The 24,863-nt window shown below is 46.4% G+C and overlaps 2 protein-coding genes across 2 annotated transcripts in view; one reads left to right on the forward strand and one right to left on the reverse strand.

Moving 5' to 3' along the window:
• The window catches only part of LOC138843661 (uncharacterized), a 36,580-nt gene extending 32,996 nt beyond the window's left edge, over nt 1–3,584 (reverse strand). The window contains exons 1-3 of the mRNA XM_070048361.1: nt 3,441–3,584; nt 2,754–3,093; nt 644–758 (exon numbers count right to left, since the gene is read on the reverse strand). Of these exons, the coding sequence (XP_069904462.1) occupies nt 644–758; nt 2,754–3,093; nt 3,441–3,584 (599 nt within the window). The remainder of the gene's footprint in view (nt 1–643; nt 759–2,753; nt 3,094–3,440) is intronic.
• The window catches only part of FAR2 (fatty acyl-CoA reductase 2), a 163,931-nt gene continuing 141,378 nt past the window's right edge, over nt 2,311–24,863 (forward strand). Inside the window, exon 1 of the mRNA XM_051850370.2 lies at nt 2,311–2,448. The gene's annotated coding sequence lies outside the window, so the exon portion shown is untranslated. The remainder of the gene's footprint in view (nt 2,449–24,863) is intronic.

Below are 24,863 nucleotides of genomic sequence, written 5' to 3' on the forward strand. Positions count from 1 at the left end.
CCACTGGACCATCCTGCCTTGCCTCGTCCAGGCCCTGGTTGCTGTCAGCACTTCCAGTCTTCCCCGCCTTCCATGTTACTCAGTATTGGCCTGGTTCCACATCAACCCCTCTCGTGTGCGTGTGTCTCTCCCATCTCCCTTGTCTTTCCCTCTCTGTTACAGAGGTATTGGCCACTGGATTTAGACCTCTCTGGATAATCTGGGATTACATTTTCTCAAATCCATAACTTAATTATATATGCACAGACTTCTTTCAAGCAAGGTCACACTCACAGGTTCTAACAATTTGTGGTGGGACACAGCTTTCAGGGACCACCATTCGACACACTGTGCTGCCTTTCTGTTACCATTAGGTTAAACGGTGCTCCCCTCAAATATTCACCAGCTGAAGTCCTCACCCTCAGTACCCCAGAACCTTCCTTAGAAACAGGGTTGCTGCAGATGAATTAGTGGGGTAACAGGGGGAACTGTGATCCAACATGACTGGTATCCTTCTCACACAAAAGGGAAATTCAGAAACATACGTGAATACACGGAAAACACCACACAGAGCTGGGTTCTACTTCTACAACCCGAGGAACACCAGGGATTGCCAAGAACCCACCAAAAGCTAGGTGAGAATCCTGGAACAGATTCTTCTCACCTCAGAATCAGCCTCAGGAAGGAATCAGCCCTGCAGGCGCTCTGATCTTGGGCTCCCAGCCTCCGGAACCGTGACATAATAAATGTGTTACGTGCCTCCTTTGCTGTCGCAGATCCTAGTAAAACAATACAAGACACATTAAGAACAGCATTTTAAAAGATGCTAACATTGTGGTTTCACAATCAATATCAATTTCGCCAATGAACATGGCATTGAAAGTATGCTCATTTTCTACTTTATAAGCAACTCCATAATTGATGTATGACTGTCCCTTCGGGATTTACTTTTTGTAAATTATTTCCTTTGGAGACCCGCTAAGGGATGGGAATCCTTCCTCAAAAGACCAAGAATGAAAATCTTTGTTTTGTGCTTCGGAAATGTGTGGCTCCTGCTTTCCCAACAGCTGGAACAAAATCAGTGAATGACTTCCACCCTCGTCACCAGTGTTTGGCACTATCGTTTCTATCACACGGAAATGGGCAGCAGAGAACCGGGCATTTGCTCCCAGCTTGCTTTCTCGGCCTGCCTTTCAGACAGTCCCCAGAGCCAATTAACCACAGTGCCTTCAGCCTACACTGTGCTTCACACGCTGAATGGCAGCATAGCTCGGGTCGCAGAGAATTCTAAATGGGTCTGATTATTTTTACACACAGGAGATCGATTTTTACGTGAACGTCGACTTTTATGAATCAAATTTTATTCTTCAACAGCAGGTGGACTGTCCTTATGAGGAGGAAGCGGGCAGCTGACAGTGCCACAATCCCTTGTAGCTCTTTCTGTAACCGGGTGCCTTCCTCAGGGCCAGGGGACCCCGGGTGGGCGTTGGCTGGGTTTTCAGCACCCCAGGGTTGGGGGCCGGGACTGGCTGTCCACCCTCTGCGGAGTCTACCTTAACCTGCTCCAGCTTTGCCACTGGAAATTTAACAATAATCAAATCTCACAACCCCCCCCCCCAAAGCTACAAGGCTAAGACAGGAAACACCTTAACAAAAAAAGGAAAAAAAAAAACGGATTAGTGAGGCCAGTCCAGGGGGCCGTGTGGTCCCTGCTGCCCACATCCCTGCTCCCATGCCCTCCTGTCTCCCACGCGCCCACCACTCCACCCCAGGCAGAGCCCAGGGGCCAGGGTTCAAGCACTTTGCGCCTGCAGCCGCGCCCTCGCACAAGGACCCTTGAAAACGCGCTACGCCGGCAGGGCATGCGGGGCGTCTCCCAGCGCCCGGAGCAACGGCGTGTGCAGTGTGGACCGTGCAGACCGGCCCGGTAAACCCGGGTTCAGGGGCTGCCTCTTCCGCCAGGGAGTGGGGGGTGGAGGAAAGGTGCGTCTCCCAGGGCTTCGGCCTTTTGCAAGGTGCGGACGCTGTTTTCCAGACCAGGCCGGAGAGGGGCGCCTGTCCGCCCCCGCGCGGCTTGCACCGCGGATCGCACGCTCGCGCGCACACGCGGCCGGGAGTGAGCAGGGCTCGTCGCGCCGCTGCATGAATGAGCGCCCGGGGCGGGCCCGCGCGCGGCCGCCCAGCCCTCGAGGCCGTCGCCCCGCGGCCTGCAGCGGCTCCGGACCCCTCGCCCCCCTCCCGCGCGGACGGAGGCTGCCGCGGGCTCGGCGCCCGGCGGCGGGGAAGGTCGGAGGGAGGGTGCGTTCCTCCCGCCCCACACCCAGCCTGGGAGCCGGATATATAGAGTGTCAGGTTCGCAGGCGCCACGACCGGAGCGGCTGCCTCGAGGCGGGAGCGCTGCCCGCAGCCCCGGGGAAGGACCGGACCGCCCGCCCTGAGGTGAACCGCTCTCCACAGCCCGAGCCGCAGGTACTCCGGGGCCCCCGCCCCGCCGCACGCCCGCCGAGCCCACGCGCGCTCCCCGCCTCGCGCGGGGGTGGCCAGGAGGGAGGGGGCTCGGGCTGGGTGTGCGCGACGAGGGGCGGGCGCCGGCGGGACCTCCACCAAGCACCAAGGTGGCTGTGAGGCCGGGTGGGAGGAGAGGCGCGGCGGCCGCGCCCCGGCCCCCGGCGGCGCCCCCGGCCCGCGAGGCGCGCCCGTGAGGGTGGCGGCGGCGAGGGGCGCGCCGTGGGAACTGGGGACGCTGCGAGCCTCGTCGGCCCCCGAGGCTATACCTGGAGAGCGCGCGCAGATTCCGGAGCCACGTGTGGCGCCGAGCGCTCCGGCACCCGGAACCTGGAACACGTTCTGCACGCGCCTGGCCCCACCCTGGGCTGCGCGCGTCCCGACCCTGCCCCTCACGCCCCGGCTGGGGTCGCGAGCCGGAGGCTGGCCTGGGCTGGGGTCTTCCCAGCGTTGGAAGTTTGCGCCCTGGCCTGAGGAGGGGGCTAGCGGCAGGTGCCCGGGGATGCTAACGGGAGCAGAGGCGTGCGGGAGCCTGCGCACGGCCCCACGCCTGTGGCTCCCCGCGAGGCGCGTGCCGTGGGTGAAGAACGAGCCCTGTGTGACCTTATCCTAGAAACCCCGCCGGCGTCCTTCCACGCCTTCTCTTGTGGGCTGGGGGGAGGGTGGGGTGTGAGCGCGTTTTCCTGGATGGCGTGAGCAAGCCAGGTTCTCTCTCTTCGGGGAGCAGCGTGCAGCTGCCCCACTGTGCACGGAGTGAGGGCAGAGTGGGGACGGCCGGGGGCCCTGGAAACCCGAGTGCAAGGTGCTCGTCGGCTTGTTGGAGGCTGTTTGGGGAGAGGCTGGACGCTTGGGGCGTAGGGAAGTTTAATTCAGATATCTGATTGAGGCCATGTTTAGCCTAAAAGAGCAAAGGGTGCCGAATGCAAATGCAAGGCACTGGCAGGCGGTTCACGAACCTCGTGTTGAGGGCTATTTGTGTCTGAAATTTCTAGAAATGGCGGTGAGGTTTTTGCGGCTACGCTCTGTCCTGCTCTGTAAGGTTCCATCCGTGCCGTTTTTGCGATCGTGGTCTTTATGGGACTCTTGTCTTCTGAGGACATGTTCAAGCTTATTAACAGACTCTAACACGGGGTTGTAGTTATCCATAAAATACATCAGCACGAGCTGGCAAACCTTATAGCCACTGGAGGAATTAAATAACTAAAATTGTAGACTTACCCTAAGGAAGAACAAAGCTGATCTTTGGTTAGAGAAGAGGAGGTGAAGTTTCCCTTCAAGGGGTGAGAATAAATACAATCGCCCATTTTTGGGTGTCACTCTGGGGTTTACAAAGGTTAGGGTCATCCTGGCTACCTAAATGTTTGGGTTCCTCTTTCCAGAAGATGCACTCCTGAGTGCATTTCTACCCAGCGACACCTGATCAGTCCTATTTTTGTGTTAAAATCTATGCATTTGAGAAAACTCCCTTATTCACAGGGATGCTCTCTCGAAAGAGCCTGCACGGTGACCACCAACATGCCTGTCCCCGTCCACATGCCCTGACATGGGGGGCTCTGCAGGACTCAATTCCTCTTGAACACTGGGTCTTAATATGAATCTGAGAAGAGCTATGGAATAGGAACAGAAACACGTGTGTGGTACCGCATGCAATTCCACCCACACTTTGAGGAGTCTACAGTCTCCTGGCTGCCCCACCACTCACACGGTAGACATCCAACAGCTGAGGCAGCGCCCGCTTCATGGAAGCGCCAGCTGCATTTGACTGGTCTGCAGTTCCTGTCTGCTCCTGTCCAGGTTGTTTTCAAACAAGAAACTCCTAGTTTTCATTCTTCACTGAGCCCTGTGAATTGTGTTCTGATTTCAAGTTGACAGCTCCACTCTAGAACTTACTGAATGACAGCAGTGTCCCACCACAATGCCTCATGGGAGGTGAGTTCTGAGCAGAAACCTGAACTTTAACAGCCGCTTACAGGTGTGCCCGTGGAAATGTCGTGAAGCTTCTCTGTATGTCAGCTTCCTCCATTGACAAAATGTAGACAACAAACTGAGGACAACTTCGACTTTATCTTAAAGGTTCTTATATTTATTACCTCTCATTACAAAGAGATAATAATTGTCAAAGTGTCCACTGACCTTGAGTAATTCTGTGCTAATAAAGATGGTATTGTTATAGGCTTAACCTTTCTACTCCATTCTTCCTCAAGGAGCGTGCACAAAGTTCCTTAAGCACATTGAAAGGATTGTAGAGCATTTATAATGCTTGTATTTTTTGTGAGGAAAATAAAATTAAATAGTACTTTGGCATTTAGGGTATGAAATCTCTCTTATGAAAGTACTTCAAAAGGGCTATGTTAAAAATAGAAGTAAAAGAAATAAATTTTGCTGCAAAAAGTCTTGAAATCATGTAATATTTCCATAATATGCATTTTCCATGAACTTTTTCAATATCTCACACATTATTAGATTGGAAATTGCACCTAAAAGTACAGAAATTATTGACTCTCAGACACTTCCTGAACTAAGCTGTTTGAATCTAAGTCATCCAAAAATTGAATGATGAGAAACTGAGTGATTGACATTTCTTGAGGTCATCTTGGCATTAAGGTTTGAAATCCATACATTGAAGATCTTGATCAAGCTGACCTTTGAAGTCTTCTGGGAGATGCCGAATCAGTAAAGCACACTTGGTCCCTCACTCAGTTTCACTTTCTGTCCCCCTGGTGCTTGCCAAGGAGAAACTGACAGAACCTGGATAAGCCCCTGGCCTCGAACGATTTCTGACCTCAGAGCTTGCGTTTGTCCCAGCTTTCCTTCCCAGTGTGGTGACAACACACTGGAAGCCTTGAGAGAGAGAAGGAATAGAAGGCAATAAAATCTGGGTGGGTATCAAGGTGTTACAGTGGGGCCACTCAGCCTGGATGGATACTGCTTTCACTTCCACACAGCTGCTCAGGCAGGGACACGCTGGGGGCTTTAGGACAGGGAGCACCGGGCCCTGTATTCCCTGGGGCATCATTAACGAGACAAAATAGGTAAACAGAGGATGCTAAGTCAAAATGGCAGAAATAGTTACTGGGTAGGCAGGTGCCATGGTTCACTAGGCTAATCCTCTGCCTGTGGCACCGGTACCCTGGGTTCTAGTCCCGGTTGGGGTGCCGGATTCTGTCCTGGTTGCTCCTCTTTCAGTCCAGCTCTCTGCTGTGGCCCGGGAGTGCAGTGGAGGATGGCCCAAGTGCTTGGCCCCTGCACCTGCATGGGGACCAGGAGAAGCACCTGGCTCCTTGCTTCGGATCAGCGCAGCGTGGCAGCCATAGCAGCCATTTGGGGGGTGAACCAACGGAAGGAAGAGCTTTCTCTCTGTCTCTCTCTCACTGTCTAACTCTGCCTGGCAAGAAAGAAAGAAAGAAAGAGAGAAAGAGAGAAAGAGAGAGAGAGAGAGAGAGAAAGAGAGAAAGAGAGAGAGAAAGAAAGAGAGAGAGAAAGAAAGAAAAGTAGTAGTTACTGGGTAATAGACGATTAGGCATCAAATGCAGGGTGCAGAAGACAAGATGAAGGGGCTAGCACTGTGGCGTAACGGGTAAAGCCACGGCCTGCAGTGCCAACATCCCGTATCGGCACTGTTCAACTCATAGCTGCTCCACTTCTGATCCAGCTCCCTGCTAATGCACCTGGGAAAGCAGTGGAAGATGGCCCAGGTGCTTGGGACCCTGCACCCACTTGAAAAACCCAGAAGTAGTTCCTGGCTCCTGGATTCAGTCTGGCCCAGCCCTGGCTATTGCGGCCATTTGGGGAGTGAACCAGTGGAGGGAAGATTTCTCTCTACCTCTGCCTCTCCCTCCTTTTAACTCTGGATTTCAAATAAATAAACAAATCTTTAAAAAATGGAGAGAGAGAATGAAAAGGAACGCAGTGCTGAGGGCAGCCTAAGAGGACAGGGATATGATGTGTCCTTGCAGCTCTGGTCCTGAGATGGACAAATGAGTCTTTTGGCTGACAGCTGAGCAAAAAGGGAAAACCTGGATGGAGCTACAGTTACATGGAAGGAAAAGGCAGCTGAGGGGGTGAACACTCAGTCTAGCAGTTAAGGCATCGACCTTCCACACTGGGGGCCTGCCTAGGTTCCATACAAACTCCAGCTCCTGACCCTGGGAGGCAGTGGTAATGACTCAGTAACTGGATTCCTGACACACACATGGAAGACCTCGATTGAGTTTCAAGCTCCTGGCTTTGGCCCCAGCCCACTTTGGGCTGTTGTGCGCATTTGGGAGTGAACCAGTAGATGGGGGTGATCTGTTTCTGTTTCTCTCTCAGATTAAAAAAGAAACACATTTTAAAAGGCAAGAGATGAAAGTAGAATGCCCTATTTTGCTTCATTCATGTAAGAAATTATTATTAAGCCCATTTCTGTGGCTATGATAATTTTCCCACATTTAGGGGTGAGCAAATTAAATGTGTTTGGTATTCTTTTAGAACTTACTGACATTGTAAAATAGACACATAAAAAGAAACTGCAGGAAGTAGTAAGAGAACAGAGTGCAAAGAGAACAGAGTCACGGATGAATTGGCACTGTGGCAAGGGCTCTGACAACCAAAGATCTAAGTAGATATGTGAGACAAGCATGGGCGGTAAATTACTGACAGCGATGGAGGGGTTGGAAAGGAACCGAGGGAGGGAGGGAAGGAGAGAGAGATGGAAAGACAGGCAGGCAGGCAACCTGGGAGGAGGGAATAGCAAAGGGCAAGGCCCTAAGGACAGACAAAGCCAGAAATGCTCAAAGAACAGAAGGAAGAACCGTGTGGCTGCAGTGTGTGAGGGAGTTGCTACCAGGTAGGGCATGAGTGTGGGGATGGAGGCTGGTGGCTGGTCAGGCATGACTTCACAGATCTCCCATTGTGCAAACCTTTAAAGACTTTGCAGCCACAGACTGGCTTCATGTAGATTTTGGGAGCATCTTTATGCTGAGAATCAGGAGAATGGACTGGAGAGAGAAATGACTGGCAGGGGAAGACCAGGTAGGATGGAGTACAGGTGAGGGCATGGACCCCAAGGGAGAGGGAGAGACGTGCAGACTTTGTGAGTTGCACTGATGCAGCTGAGTGATGGGTGGAACGTAGGAAGCGGGTAAGCCAGTACAAAGCATATAACTGAGCTGCTGAATGCGTACTGCCCAAGCCACAGGCTCACTCTTGTGACTTAGGGTGGCTAGAGAGTCAAAAAGTCAACCACACGGCCAGCCCGCCTGTCCCTGTGGAAAGTGTGTCCCTGCTGGCGTAGGGCGCCATAGCAAGGAGGGCATTTTTGCTTTTTAGACTGAAATCTGTGCTGTTTATCTTTTGAACCATACTTGCTCTTTATGCTATTTTTAAAAGGTTATCACAGCAACAGAGGTTGCTCCTGCTCTTCTGGCTTGAGCCCATGGATAGAATATGGTATAATGTCCTAAACTGACAAAACCAGGGAAGAAAAGTCTGATCCTCACAGAGGCACTGTTCTAAAGTGTAATTCACTGCCCTGCCGGAAACCCTGCCACTTCTCTCCCTGATCCACAGCAGTGTTTCCAGGACGTCGTCTGTGGCTCTCTGGTTTCTGGGATATTAGCAGCAATGAAGTGAAAAACCTTAAAGCTTCCCCGATCGTGTAAGTTTGAGAAACACTTGATTTAACCTAGTTAAGCAGTTTGACTGCAGGAATCCTCAGAGCCTTTAATAGGCACATTAATAACCATCACAAAAGAAAGGACATTTTTATGTCACATTTCCTAAACGTGCATGACCTTGAAATGCTTTTTAGACAGGACGTCTAATCGAGTCAGCATTCAGCATAACCCCCTTCGGGAAATGCTGCCCTATATTAGTAGATTAAACCCTTTCCCATCCACAGCTCTCTATTAACCATAAGCCTGTCTTATCTCTTTAATGCTACTTAGTCCAGGAAAAGCAGGAGACGCACATTGAGTCTGTTAGCAAGCATTATGTAAATGATAAATACAGTTCTGCAGTATGCACAAGAGAAACCCACCAGCAAGATCTACAGCTTGATTCAAAGACAGATGCTTCTGTTTGTTTCTGATTTCCCTGTGCCTGGCAGGACTCTGCAGGGCCTTGCTGAGAGAGATTCTGTCAAGTCTAGGTCACACATGAGAAGCCTGCACCATCCACAGCGGGGAGACTTCCCAGGGCCTCTCAGATTCTGTTGCAGGTCTGAGCTTTCTTTGATGTTTGCAGGCAATGCAAGGTGACTACATGGGGCATCTGTAGGAGCCAGGATTTTGCAGGAAGTCTCGAAGGTATTCTTTCCCGCTTCCCTGTGCATTTGGGTGGTGGTGGGCTAGAGGTGGGAGTGCCATCTGTGACCAAGGATGTAGCAACAGCCTCATGCAAGGAAGAGACTCACCCAGCTGTGCACTCTGGCTGTATTGGCCATGGCAGCATCTACGCCATACCACTTGTGGGTCAAATCTAGAAACTGCATTTTTGCATGAGCATTGAACTAAGAATGCTTTATAGATTTTTAAGTGGTTGAGGAAAATCAGAAGAAAAATACTCTGTGGTATGGAAAAAGAGCATAAAATTCAAATTTTAGTGTCTAAAAATAAAGTTTCTTGAGGAATTAGCCAGTGTCATTCCTTTAGTAGTCTTATCGCCTGTGGCTGCTTTAGTGCTCCAATCAATGAATAATTGTGACCTTCAAAGCCCAATATATGACCATCAGACCTCATACAGAAAATGTGTTGCTGACCCCAGCCTAGGCTATCAAACTCCCCAGCTATCGTCATCATTTTTAAAAATTTATTTATTATTTTGAAAGTCAGATTTATACAGAGAAGGGGAGAGAAAGTGAGACAGTGAGCCATAGGTAATCCTGTTTTGTTTTGCTTTTACTTCATGTATTAGAGGGTGGAAGTACAAATAGGTAAATTGACTTCCTTGTAGCTCATCAAACACTGACAGCATTGTAGTGCTGCTTTTGTGGATGACTGGTGTCGCTAATGTTACGTGCCAGTACTGGGGGCAGAAGTTTGCAGCTGATAGCTTTTACACTCATCAAACATTTAAACTTATAAAAAGGATGGGCACTCAGATAATACGACTACAGCCTCGAGAGGTGAAAGAGGTCATTAACCCTAATATTACTAGGTTGAGAAATGTGCTACCTCTAAACACGGATTTTCTGTGAATAGTCATGTCTGATTGCTACTTGAGTAATGAGGCAAGTCTGTTTTTTATTAATGAACACTTTGTTGTGATGAAAGATGGCTTAGGGGTGACAGTCTTAATTCTGAAAGACAGAGCCACATTTTTTTGTTCTTATCCCACACCCTACTGAATCAAAGTGTTTGGTATGAGAAGCCTCAGGTGTTTGTTAGATAACTAGCATAGCGCATGCTATGACCCATAGCGCGTGCAAAATTTGGGGACACCTGGTCCAGCTAGGTCCATGGGACTTAGAATTGGAAGATAAGATCCTGGAGGTTGGTGTTAAGCTCTATCACTGCTGTCATGAAATCTTTCGAACCCACAATGTTCGCTGGGCTCAGAGTGGAACACGGAGCCCATTGCCAGCTATAGTGATTAGGAGGGTGTCTTCATAATTAGACACTAGCTTTAAAAAGAGAAGTGGTTTCAGGTGACACCTTCATATGATATTTTCCCACTCTATTCAAATGAAATTATATATTTCTGTGTATAGCTAACAATGTTGAGTAAATTGTGAAAAAAATTATAGTCTTACTATAATTGCCAACACTAAGGATAGCATTTGCTTATTGTCTTGGCCATGGTTTCTCCAGGAGTCTTAATTTTGTGTCCATAATCTCTGCAGTCCAGGAAAAACATTTTCTGCCTATGGGTGATAATATATTTCCCCTGCGGCTTTTGGACATACTGTTATTTTTTAAGGCATTTTTAATTTCAAATGGCCTCTCCAAAGATGGCCCCCAAACCATCAGACACACTTAAGAACGGGAAGAAGGGAAAGTGCAGGTTCTTCCCAGGGAACTGTAGCAAAGACAACATTATGGCCTCTCCAATCCACTTACTTATTCTTCCACTTCAACTGAGGAGTTCTTGGGTCAGTAACATTTTCTGGTGAATAACAGGATGTCCACAGGAGGCAAGAAAAATATTTTCCGAGCCAAGAAGTGAGAAAAAGTCATTGAGAAAATGCTCTACATTTTGAAGGATGGTGTGCTGCTCATCTCAGGTCATTGAGAGGCACCTTCCACAAAAGTCGGTCAAACCTCCAGGGATCCTTGCAGGCAGGGCAGTCCCCTGAGTTGTGTGTCAGGCCCTCACATATCTGAAGCCTGTGGAGTTAGATCCACTGGTGCACAATATTGGCAAGAAAGCAAAAATATCTGCCCAGAAAAACTTGATAAACTGAATAAAAAAGTTGTCTTAATGCAGTGTGTGCATATTTATTTAAGATTTTTGCTTAGTTTTGTCCAGAAAGGACATTGAACACTAGAAGTTGTATGGATAGTGATAGTGTAGTTTTAGCCAGTAATAAAAGCATTGTAGAGCTGGAAAGCATTTATTTAACAGAAACATAGAACTATTTGTCAACAGCTTAGAGGAAACTGTCCACTTAAATATTTATGTCCCTGGTGAATATGAATACATATGAATTAATAACCATGAATAAAATCAAGCTATGTCAGTCTGTTTTTCATTTCTGTTGCACTATAACTTGTCTCATGCTGAACTGAGTTTTATGTCAGCTGTGTTCCTTTTACACAAGAGCTTCAGGACATCCTGTCCTGTAGATAAGTCCATGACCTAAGGATGGATGTGCACCTGCTCTCTTACCAAAGAGTCTTCAGAGCACTGAGATCCATTTATCACGCTATTCTGAAAGCGTGAGAATCTTTGCTGGCATGGAAGAGTTCATTTCTCTCATCTGAAGAGCAGGTTTGCTTATTTTTCAGCAACCTGGACTTGCCTAAACTCTCCTTCGTACACTTCTGACAGTGCCCCTGCTTTCTTTTTTCCTACTATTTTGGCCCAGTCCTGCTGGAGGCAGTGGTTATGCAAGTGCTGCTGAGTGCACCGCTGATCACAGGATTGCATGATAGGTCAACTTAGGACTCAGTTTCCTTTAGGACAGAGCAAAATTATCTCAAATTAGACGTCCCTCAACTCCTCAGCTTTACTGTTTGTCGGCACATATCACACAATCTTGTCCATAATTCATAGTAGTGATAATAGATAACTTTGTCTTAACTAAGGATACTTGCAGTGTAGAATGCTCAAATACTATATCTAATTGATCCAGTTCCCTCATTTCAAGGAAAAAAAAAAAGTCAGTACCAAACGCCCAAGGTGACTTGCCACACATCTGTTTAACTGGTACATTTAGACCAGAATCCAAAACTTAGACTGAAAATCTCATGACCATTTCATTCATTCATTCATACTATTTACTGAGTGCTTATTATGTGCAAATAAAATGATAAACAAATCATAGCACCTGCCCTCACGTGTTAGGACCCCCTGCTCTGTGACTACTGTTGGACCAGTAACAACTTAGGAGATATTAAAGATCTCTTCATAATGATGTTCAGTACTCAAAATATAAAATGCTTGCATGTTTTTACTGGGGCTTTGTTCCCCTCCTAGCAAGGCCCAGTCAGTGGCTGAACTTTGCATCACCTATAGCAGTTAACACCCAAATGAGTAAGATAGGAAAAGGAGTTAAAGATGAAATATTGGGGCCGGTGCCACGGTGCAGTAGGTTAATATTCCACCTCCGGTGCCCGCATCCCATATGGGCATCAGTTCTAGTCCGGGCTGCCCCTCTTCCAGTCCAGCTCTCTGCTATGGCCTGGAAAAGCAGTAGAAGATGACCCAGGTCCTTGGGCCCTTGCACCCACATGGGAGACCGGGAAGAAGCACTGGGTTTTTGCCCTCGGATCGACCATTGCAGCCATCTGGGGAGTGAACCAACGGAAGGAAGACCTCTCTCTCTGTCTCTTCCTCTCACTGTCTGTAACTCTACCTCTCAAATAAATAAATAAAAATCTTTTTAAAAAATGAAATATTAAGAATTCCAAAAGGAAGATCATGAAAATTCTTCTCAAGAAAAGGACGTTTTCCTTTATTCGCCGCAAATCCCCTGCTCCCCTCCTCTCTGGCACTCACTGTTCCCTGGACTCTGGCCTCCTGCATGGCCAGGAAGAACCCTACAATCTCCAGCTTCCCCTCTCCTCTCTGTCTCTGAAGGAAGACCCACAATCTGTGTGTTTTAACTCATTAACTACTGATTGCTGTGGACAAAGTGAGAGGGAAGAGCAGAAATAATGCATGTGGGGAAATTTCAGTTTCCAGAATGTTGTCTATGAATCTTGGTGTTGGGCTTATCGTTGGCTGCTGACTCCTGAGATGACAAGAGCAAAGAAAACCCACTATCTTTCTCATTTCTGAAAACAAGATTAAAAAAAGAAATCCTTACCTATCCTCTTAAATCAGGCTAAGTATGTACGTTTGCCTAATGAGAGTATGTAGAGCTTTCCACAGAGTCTCACACAGGTCACGGCCAAAACAAAGTGGGAACGCTTTGCTTTAGGAGCAACCAGGTGGATCACTTCAGCTCCATGCAGTAATGCAGTAATGGCCTCTATCTGGTCTAGAGAGATCCTTCTGAGGATTCTGCGCAGAGATTCCTCAGACAGCTGGTTGGGCAGCTTAGGAGCTCACCCACCCTCTTCAACGTGTCGTGTGACTCAGAGCATCACACTGCTGCAAAAACACAGAAAGGGAGAATCATTCCCCCTTCAGACAACCTTCCATTGCTCCCGCTCCCTGGAGTGGCCATGGCCAGCATGTGAAATCCTCCTGGAGTGCAGGGTCCACAGTGGGCATGGCCAGAGTGCCAGAGTCTACAGAGTCCCTTTCCCTTTCTGGCCTCCTTCATCTTGCTGTTTTCCAGTGGGTACATTTCCTAGTGCACTGTGACAAAGTGCTGCTTTCACAGCAGCAGTGTGTTTTGTCAGACCTGGAGCCTGGAGGTCTAAGACCGTGATGCAGCAGGATCTGTTCTTTCTGGGGACTGAAAGGGAGTGCGTAGTTCAGGCTTCTCCTTTTCACCTCGGGGACAGCCATCTTCTCCCCCTGTCTCACATCATCTTCCTCCCTCGTGTCTCTGTGTCTACATGTCGTCTTTATACAGACAACATCACCCTGGATTAGGGGCACACACTACTTCAATGTGACCCCATCTAAGCTATTTATAACTGGGATGCTTGCATGTACAAGTAATTCTGAGGCACTGGTAGTGACCACCTCACATATGGATTTTGGTGAGACAGAATTCACATACACACACACACACACAAAAGGCACCAAAATGAACATCTTTGAATTCCATTTTCCATGAGCATTTTGAAGTCTCCCTATAGATGCAATTAACTCTATTTATTTATTTATTTATTTATTTATTTATTTTGACCAGCAGAGGGGACAGTGAGACAGAGAGAGACAGAGAGAAAGGTCTTCCTTTGCCGTTGGTTCATCCCCCAATGGCCGCTGCGGCCAGCGTGCTGCAGCCAGCGCACCGCGCTGATCCGAAGCCAGGAGCCAGGTGCTTCTCCTGGTCTCCCATGTGGGTGCAGGGCCCAAGGACCTGCGCCATCCTCCACTGCACTCCCGGGCCACAGCAGAGAGCTAGACCGGAAGAGGAGCAACCGGGACAGAATCCGGCGCCCCGACCGGGACTAGAACCTGGGGTGCTGGCGCCGCAGGCGGAGGATTAGCCTATTGAGCCATGGCACCGGGCTCAATTAACTTTTAAAATTATTATTTGTTTTTATTTATTTGAGAGAGAGTGAGTGAGAGTGAGATCTTCCGTTCTCCTGTTCATTCCCCACATGGCTGCATGAGGCCAAAGTCGGGAGGCAGAAACATGGGTGACAGGGACCCAAGCACTGGGGCTGGCACGTGCTGCCTTCTGTGACACATGGTCAATTGCTTCTTGGCCTTTTGGCTAAGATCAAGTGTGAGACACATGGTCAGGGAGGAGGAGCAGAAATGGGCAGCTGAGACTGAAAATTCATCCCAGCACTCTGACGTGGGATGCCAACATCACAAGTGCTGACTTAACCCTCCACGCGACAATGCCAGCCCCAGAGGACATCACTTTAACACACAGAAACACCTCTCAGATTCCCACTCCAGGGCAAAAAAACAAAACAAACAAAATCACCAGCACCATAGAAACCTCCAGTCTCCTGCCAGCTACTTCCTACTGCTCCCTCAAAGTTGTCACTCTCTTGCCTTCAAAGTCATAGATTTTGCTACATCAAAACATAGATTAGCTTTGTCAGTTTTTGGAGTTTGTATAAATGAAATCATATAGTATGCTATCTTTCATGTCTCAACACTCCTTTGCTCAACACTGTTTGTCAGATTGATCCTAATATACATTGCCCTGTGTACCTGGAGATCACTCATCCTTACTGCTGTATAGTACTCCACAGTGTGAGTTTAGCATCCTTTATTTATTCGTTCCACTGCTGAACACTTGGGTGGTTCCACTGCCAGGTTCTCAGGAGTAGTGCTCCTAGAACATTCTGCTGAAAACCTTTTATCGAATATATATATATATATATATATATATATATATGTATACATATGTGTGTGTGTGTGCATAGGTGTGGAATTATTTCACAGAGAGGATTTTAATAAAATCTGCCAAGGAGATTTCCAGAGAGCCATTCAGTTTATATTCCCAGCAGTAGTCAAGAGTTTCCCTTGTTCTACATTCTTATTAATCCTTTTTTTCTTTCATTTTCATTGTAACCATTTTGTTGAGGGATAATTATGTGACATGGTGATTTTATTTCTATTTTTCTGTTGAGTGAAGAGACTGAGCCTCTGTTCACGTATTTACTGGCCGCTATCTTCTCTTGTGATTGGCCTACATTTCTGCCCATTAGTCTGTTGAGTTATCTATCTTTTTGTAATGGCTTTTGGGTATACTTTATATATTCTGGATGCAACTCCTTTGTTGGATCTATGTCCTCTGAATTTCTTTTCTCAGTCTGTAGCTTTCCTTTTCTCTGTTTGTTCTTTCAGTGAATGCAAAACCTTAGTTTTAATGATATGATTTATTAATTTTTCTATAGCTAGGCATTTTGCCTACTTCTAAATCAGAAAAGTGTTCTCTTCTAAAAATTTCATCGTTCTGATATTCACTCTAAGATTTGCTATCCATATGTAATTAAATTTTATATGATTTGAGAAATTAAAATGTGTTTTTCATTTGGATATCTGACTCATTATAATTTATTACAATTCTGCATATGACTTTAATTCAAGGGACATAGCACCAATCTGGATAATCAAGTTGGAACTAACAGAGTTAAGCATAAACTCATTTAAATCATAACTTACTATAATGGCTTCTGAAGCCCAGGACTAATAAATAGTCTAGTTTGCTCACTGTTAAGGTCAGCCATTTATTTGACCTGCTTTCAGGAAATTAATTTCTGGTCTAATGGGTTAGGTAACATCAAACAAATGAATGTATCCTCTTAGAATTACGTCACCCTGAAAAATTGAAGTATAAAATTTTAAACAAGTTTGTATTTGAGATATAATGATTACTAGTGAAATAATTATCATGTTAATAGTGTGAAAAGTTCACAACCAAACATTGAGAAACATCAATCAAAAAGCTGATCTTGGTTATTAAGGAAAGCAAATGAAAAGCTGGCCTTCTCAATGTCCTTATACACAAAATATCTCACTACCTTCCCCAACTCACTTCAAGACAGAAGCCAGAGCAAGGAGAGGCTGGAGGCATTCATTAGTTGTTAGGTGTCCATTAATTCCATCATGCATTCATTCAACAGTATACAATGATTACCTTGTCAGATATTATATTAAACCTTGTGAAAATTAAGAAGAGCCAAATACAGTCACTCCCCTCAGGGTGTTTGCAATCTACTGAAGAAGACAAAGAAGTCAGTCTGAGAGCTGTGCACATGGGTCGTTCAATTCAGTACAGTGTAAGGAAAGGACTAGGGACCACTTCCCAAAAGGATAAGTGTGAGCTTAGCTCAGTGACGAGTACAGTGGAATAAAGGCCATAAGGGCAGGTGGTGTGGGTGTAGCCCTGAGAGCTAGTCAACAAGCAGTGTGACCTTAGATAACTCACTTTAGCTTCTCTGTTTTGGATCTGCAGGTCGGGGTATGTAGTAGTGCATGCCGCAGAACTGTTCTGCTGATTCATTGTTCGTTTACAGGAACTGGCAGAGACTAAATGTTCAATGACTGGAGATATGGTGATCAGTAGGGGTCAAGATGTCAGCCATGAAGTTCTAGAGAAGCAAGGAGGTGTTACTGATGGCATTCATCCAGTGTGAGATTAGTGTGACCAAGGTAGAGAGAGGAACAGTGACTAGAACTCAGGAGTGAAGCTCTGGTCCTGATTCTGCTGCCAGCTCACTCAGTAATGATGTGTGCACTCGGCAAGTGACGAGGTGAGCTCCGGAGCTCGGTTCTCATGCCCGCTAAATGCAGCTTTGGCTGAGACAGCCTTCTTAGTTATTATTTGGATTCTGGTGGTTGAGACATCAAGAAACCACCACTGATTTCTGAGTTTACCAAGTGAGCGACTGAGTGAGCAGTGATATTATTTCAAAAGAAACGGGCAAGCCTGGAGGCGAGTGGTGTGTGGAGACTGGGAATGATGTAGCATTGACTCATGAGCAGCAAACCATTTCTATCGTTTCTGTCATTTTAATTCAGTGTGGTAGGGAGGCAGGCATTGCAGCAGGTGATGAGAGCTACAGTCCAGTTGCCTGGACCCAGGTTCACCGCATACTAGAAAGTTATGTGAGAGCTCTACATCTACCTTTCTTCATATGTAAAATGCAGACAAAATACAGATGGACCACGTGCAGTTGTCATTTATGACCATCAAAATGGTTCTGTGATGGCAATTTCATATGATTCAGCCTAATTATAGATACTCTCTGAAGAGTTGTACAAGAAATCCATGAGTTTATGTATGCCTCCTGCTAAGGGCAGAGTTTGCACAGGACAAAATGACAGGGAAGTGTTTCACATCGCCGCGTCTGTTGCGCCAACTTTAATTTATGAAGCACCTTGAGGAACTGCTTGTCCAGGCCTCACTCCGATTCTCAGGGTCAGGCAGGCCCTGGTGAGGCCATTCCTCTGTACACACAGTTGTGTTAGCTTTCAGTGCCAGAACCCACGTCCGTTGCCTTCAGCTAGAGAGGCTTGGTTTCTGCCTCAGAGGGAAGGTTTAACATCAACATTCCTGGGTGAAGCTAGCTTTGCCTCCCTCCTCTTTCCTCCTTTACCCCTCCCCAGCCTGGCCATTGGCATCACAAAGCCCATCTCCTTCACAGTGGCGCTATACTGGCCCTTCAGCCTGCTGGACACCCCTGCTGGCTTTGCAGGAGGACGAAGGGAGGCTGTGACTAAGAGCAGTCTCAGGGAGAGGGGAGAACTGGGAGGAGGTGAAAGGAGCTCTAACTCAATGGCCTGAGCTGGATAAGAGAGTGGACAGACGTCGTTGGGGATCCATGTTCTACTGTGGGACCCTTGACAAGTATTCCTGTGATTGTGTGAGGAGGAGCTAACTGTGCATGAACCAAGACGCAGGGAGCTGGAAGAGACCTAGCAAAGCAGAAAACCACAAGTGTGCCTCTCCTGAGTAAAAGCAGTGCCAGCTGCACTTCTGACACAGCTGTCAACTGACTATTGCCCAGGGTCACATGGATGTGACACATGTCCTGGCTTGCAACTTATCTTTTTCACTTTGCTTTTGGTGCTTTTCAAAGGACAGAAGTTCTTGCTACTAATGTAGGTGAGTTTACCAAACTTTTTTTTTTCTGTATTGAGGTCTTTCTATCTCACTAATGAGAGTATTCCCTGCCTGCATCAAGTTTTAAATAATTGCTTTGTGAACCTCTCCTGAGTTAAACTGTGGTTTCAGATTGAAGGTTGCAATGGTCTGTTTTCTCTTGTTTGTCACCCTGGTGACTGGTGAAACATTTGACAGGAAAGAAGGAAATACTCTAAAGATTAAAGGCAGGATAACAAATTATGGCTGATTAAAATCACTCTTACTATTTAGTGAATGATTACAAGTGCAGAATATCGTGCTGGATAGTTTATAGAAATTCTGTTGTCTGAGGAATCTGAGGCCTACCAAGTTTAAAATGTAGTCATTAGGTAAGCGTTAATGTAAAAATATAGCCATTCGTGAAGCATAACTCCAGCTAAGACAGACACTTCAAACTCAAAAAAAAAATGTATTTTGAGAGCCAGCATGATTAGTGCTTTTGGGAGCAGGCATTTTGTGCAGTGGTTAAGACATCACTTGGGACACCCACATGCATCCCATGTCAGAGTACCTGGGCTGGAGTCTCACTTCCACTTCTGACCCACCTTCCTGCTAATGCATCCTTGAGAGACAGCAGGTAGTGGCCCAAGTACTTGGGTCTCTGCCACCTAGACTGACTTCCTGGCTCCTGGCATTGGACAAGACCAGCCCCAGATGTAGCAGGCATCTGGGGAGTGAACCAGTGGATGGAAGATATCTTTCTCTTTCTCTCTCTCTCTCCCTCTTCACATCCTTTCAAATAAATAATACATAATTTAAAATAATTAAAATTTTACAAAGAAAAAACTGAAACATTCTCACTTTGGCTATAGCAGATATGCTTGTATTAAAAGCAGCATTGTATTTTTCCAAAAATAATGGAAAAATGATTCTGTGTTCATTTTTAATGAACAAATTTATCAGGAACAGAGCATTGGGTTGTCTTTACTCCCAAGAGTCAGTTTGCAAAATAATTATGCTACTAGGAAAGAGAAAAATAGCTGTTGAGGGTAAACAGAAACACAGCTCTTTGGAGCTCCCTGAATTCTAGCATTCTCATATGTGGAGATTAAGAACAGAGAGTGGGGCACCGGATTCTGTCCCGGTTGCCCCTCTTCCAGGCCAGCTCTCTGCTGTGGCCTGGGAATGCAGTGGAGGATGGCTCAGGTGCTTGGGCCCTGCACTCCATGGGAAACCAGGATAAGCACCTGGCTCCTGCCTTCGGATCGGTGCAGTGTGCCGGCCATAGTGCGCCGGCCGCGGTAGCCATTGGAGGGTGAACCAACAGCAAAGGAAGACCTTTCTGTCTGTCTGTCTCTCTCACTGTCCACTCTGCCTGTCAAAAAAAAAGAACAGAAAGCATTATCAAGTGTACAAGTGTCCTAGATGATAAACATCATGATGTTGTATAGGAAAAACAGCAAGCAAATGAACACCTGTGAGAGCATTCCCATTGCCTCCAGCAGCTAGAACACTGGGCTGGCTCTCATCAGTGTAAGTCTTCCCTTTGTCACTGCTATGAAACCCAGCCACAGAACTAGATGGCTTCCATTCCTTCAGTTTCCTCATCTGTGCATAATGACATCTACATTCTATACCTCCCAGGGTTTTGTGAGAAATGAAGTGTGCACATGACATGCTGTAAAAAATGTTTACATCAAGTGTAAGATACCGTAAGAGTGGCTACTGCTGAGAAGTGGTATTGATAGCATGTAAGACTGATGAGATTCTCTGTGTCTGTGTGTACACCAGCTTTAAAATATCTACACTGCTGTGGAATGTTATCCATCCTCCTCTTCATTATCATCCTTTCCATTCAATCTGTATTTTACACCCCTGGGAGGATGGTTACAGCCGCTATCCTGATCCCCAGAACAGCCCTGGCAGGTGAGCCGAGAGCCCGTCCACGTTGCTAATGCAGACCTCTGCATTCTCACTGGGAAGGCTCTGTGCTTTGGCAACCTCTGGAGCTTCTGTCAGTCCGTGTTGCTGTCATCTGTCACCTCCCAGCATCCTTACTCCTTGATGTTTATCAAATGCGTGTCTCACACATGTCCGCTGCTTCCCGGCTTCTGAAAGCGCCCTTCATGCCGAGTCCCGTGCGGGGGCATTCAGTGCCAGTGCCAGGATCTCACACCTTCCTCAGCTCTGATTTCCAGCTTGACAGCGCCCTATTTTTAGAAGCCCACTTCCAAGGCCGGTGGTTGGGCTTGGACGTGGCTCCAGACTGTTGTATCTGACATCTCTAAATCTGACAGCTCACACATGGACAGTGACATTCTTTCCTTTTAGCTCTCCCAGGTCCTCTCTCCCTCTACAGATACTGTTCCAGTTCATTTGTCCCCAGCACATGCACAGGCACGCACATACACATGGGCACACATGTGTGAGCACACATGCACGCTTGTTCTCACAGTCCATGAGCTTCCTCAGACCTTCCTTCCTTCCACCTCTACTACTTCACTCTCTTGTGAGCTCCCTTCCCCATTTGTTTCCTCCAAATTTGCGTCTTGCCAACAACCCATTTCCACTGCTGCAAACAGAGATTATCCAATGCTGCTGGAGACAACTGGGTTCATGTTTAGAAGAAGCAGGGATAGAACCAACCCAGCTTTGTCCTTGACTGACAATGCTGCCTGCAGGGTTTTTGCTAGTTTCTGATATGTTTGCTTTTTTGTTTGAAGCAGTTTTTTTTTTTAAATATTTACCCCATTTCCAAAGAACTTTTTCCTTTACTAACAGCTTCTTTTTAAAACCTTATTTATTTAGAGAGCTCTCAGGTGCTAGTTCACAGCCAGGATTTGGACTGGGCCAAAGCTTGGAGCAAGAAACTCCATTCAAGTCTCCCAAGGGTAGTAGGGACCCAGGTACTTGAGCCATCATCTGCTGCCTCCCAGGGTGCACATCATCAGGGAGCTGGAATTGGGAATGGCACCAGGACTTGAACCCAGCCACTCCCATATGAGATGCCAGCATCTTGACCACTGGTCAAATGCCTGTCCCAAACTTGCAGCTCCTAGGCTGACGAATATCAACTTTCTTCATTCTGCACAGAGCAAAGAGAAGCAACCAAGGATCTAGCATGGAGACTGCTCTGAGTTTCAAATTCTTCCCCTTCCACACCCACTCTTTTATCTTTTCCTTCTTCTTAGAGGGTGCAGTGATCTTCCACTGTCCATGGCTGAGCCCTCTGTCTTTTCTTTTCTGCACATTCTCTGCTCTGAGCTTCTCTAGAACTGGGGCTCGTCCTCACCTTCCTGAGTCCCCTCAGACTGTGTGGATGCTCAAACATCTCATTTCCCTGACAAATGCATGAGCTTCCACCACATACCTTTATTTCCTACCCTTCTGTTCTATTGTGGTCCCATCATGCTCTATTGCTTTTCCTTCTGTGGCTAAATGTCACCGAGAGCTAATGCATCCTAGCCGTTTGATTAGGTAATGTGTCCACAGGGTTGTTATATAAATTCTGCGGTCAAAACACAGTTCATGAGTTATTCTGACACTTAATTTTGTCCTTAAGTCACTTTCTCCTGTGTTGACATTTTGCCTTACTCAACAAGGAAGTTTGCTTTAGATGTATATGTGACCACAACCTGAAGCTTTAACCAGTGACTACAGAGAGTATCTAAATAGAGAGTATCTAAATATTAGCTGTCAAACCTCCTGCAAGAAACAAGAACTTTAAGATAGTGATGGGAATTGTGGGAAAAAATCCTCATTTTCCATTACTAAAATGAAATTCCTGGAGAGCTGGTGAATCACACATAAAAAGTATGGTCAGAATAAATGTGCATATCCTCATGCACATTTTCTCAAGATTCTGAAAAGCACCGGAGGGTAGGACCTCGAGAATGTGTCAGTCAAGAGTAAACACAGGTGCCAGCGGAAATCTTGCCCTGACAGTTGGTCCTGCCTTGAAACCAGAGAACAACTGGGCGTTGCTGAACTTTGATTTGTCCCACAAAAGGGGGGAATATCAGTAGAAGAACCCTTGCCTCTGCTGACAGTAATTACTGAGATGGATGTTAGCAGATGTCAAAATGCCCTAATGATGTCCCTGGCCAGCTCATTCCTGGGGATGCAGAGTGGAGTGTTTCCTAGTGGATGAGGCCTTTGAAGCATTCTGCCATCGTGGCTGACCACATGTCTCCTACAGCCAATTTCTGAAGAGAACACTCAGAAACAAACGAAGACAAAGTCATCTAAACTGCAAATAATAGCAATTTAGTACCCAAGCCACAAAAATGATAGAGCAGTTAAGTTTAAAAAAAGTGAAAATACCAAAATTTAATATCACAGGGAAGGAGTTAGGTGACCTTATTTCATGAAATGTTAAAGGACAGAAGCTTTAAATATTGCACCCTATGGTTTTATAAAACTTTGTTGGTATGTGTTATCTTTAGTTTTCAAAAGCATCAAACATAGGATGCTATTTCTTAATATCTTTGTGATCGATTTTAATGTTAAACTCTCCAGGTTTTTCCCTCCTCATATGAAAGTTCAGGGAAAATGTTTTGCAACTTTGCAGAGAAGCTTTAATTTCTAGTAGATAAAGACATTTGTTTTTCTGTCCCTGCCAAGATAATCACTGCTATTACCACAAGGTGTCCAAGTGCTTTTCTCAGTCTGTTTCCTGACTGGCTGTGCATGGCTGAAACCCAGTGGTCAGGATCCCAGCTGAGTTTGATGAGAACGGAAAAGGCAGACAGATAATTTTCATGTGGAACATTTTTACTTAGCTGGCATTATTAGTTTTTTCAATCTGGAAGAGATGAGGCTTTTGGTGGGGGCGAGGGGGTAATCTTTTTGATTTAGGTAAAATGAAGTTTGTGTGAACCAGTTGAAAGAGTATCCAGAAGAAAGTAAGGGACATATGGCTAAAACCATCACACTTCCATTAGCAGTTATCACGATGTATAGATAAAAAGTCAAAGTTGCACACTGGGGGCCAGCGCCATGGCTCACTTGGTTAATCCTCCGCCTGCAGCGCTGGCATCCCATATGGGTGCTGGGTTCTAGTCCCAGTTGCTCCTCTTCCGGTCAAGCTCTCTGCTGTGGCTTAGAAAGGCAGTGGAGGATGGCCCAAGTGCTTGGGCCCCTGCATCCACATGGGAGACCAGGAGGAGGTACCTGGCTCCTGGCTTTGGATGGGCATAGCTCCAGCTGTAGCACCCAACAGAAGGAAGACCTTTCTCTCTGCCTCTCTCTCACTGTCTAACTCTATCTGTCAAAAATAAATAAATAAATAAAGTTGCACAGTGGCTAACAGCAAAGGCTGAGAAAATGAGGTTATCAATACAACATATGCAAATTGTAGGTGAGTTCCCCTTGCCCAAGATCTTTAATCCACTGTGCCATCTTTGATGCTGGGTTCCTGGCTGTTTTCATCCTACCAGGGCTACTTGCACTTTACCCATGACCACATAGTTGGAAAAAGGCTAAAAATGGGAACCTGAACTAATTCAGCTGAATACTCTTTCACAGAAGAAAAAAAAAAGACAGGTTTGATTGTGGGGTAGAAACTGGAGGGTAGACTTGTATTCCTAAACAAACCACCGGCGAATTTCATTCAGCCATGCCAACTTCCTGTTGTGTGTCAATCAAGTTAAGCAAGACTGACACACACCTAGTGTGCACATCACACGATGAAGCAATGGCCAGTCTTATCTAGAACCAATGAGTGTTCTGAAAAGTAATCGATTTTAAATGATCCAGGTGAAGAGCCTGAGGAAGTTTGTGAATGAGGCAAGCAAGAACAAGGCCAAGACCTGCAGAGTTGGTATTTGAATGTCTTTGGATGATGCTCAGATGTTCAATCCCTTGACCCACATCTCGTCAGTCTTATTGCAGTCTGTTCCAGTTGTGCTGTGTCCATGGCAGCAGTGCAGGAGGGAACCTGCTACTTAAATTCCGGATACTAGAGCAAATGACAGGGAGCCTGGTGGGCCTGTGGTTTCTAAGGGGTCCTCTTCTGTGCTTTCTTTGTGGTTTCAGTAGGACGTATTATTGTGTAAGTGCTTCTGTGGAAGAGTGTGGACAGAAGAATGGGGATGTGGAGAACACTGCCAGTGTAACTGTTAAGCACCCCAGTGGCATTTTTTTAGCTAATAGGAATATATCTCTTGCTCCCAGGGCTATATAGAAAAGGGCTATCCTAGGGTTTTCTCCTACAGATAAAGTAACAAGATCTTTGCAGATACCAAAAAATAGATAGTGAGTTAAGAAGAACTCACTGAAATGACATTGCTCTGACACAGTAGCTGAGCTACAATCAAATTCATACATTCATACATCTCAGAGTTTGACAAAACCTACAGCAGGCATTTGTCCTAGGCAATAGAAGGCTTTATGATGCCTGTTTTACAGATTGGTACTAAGAGTTCCACAAGATTGCATGCAAGCATCAACTATACAACTGAATAGCAATTAGAATATGTATCTAAAATTTCAGCATCTGTGTATGCTGTCCAGAAGACATCGTGAACAAGAACCATGCAAAATGAAGTAAGGAAAATGTTGATCA

Source organism: Oryctolagus cuniculus, chromosome 9 (genome assembly GCF_964237555.1).
Source record: "Oryctolagus cuniculus chromosome 9, mOryCun1.1, whole genome shotgun sequence".
Taxonomy (NCBI): domain Eukaryota; kingdom Metazoa; phylum Chordata; class Mammalia; order Lagomorpha; family Leporidae; genus Oryctolagus; species Oryctolagus cuniculus.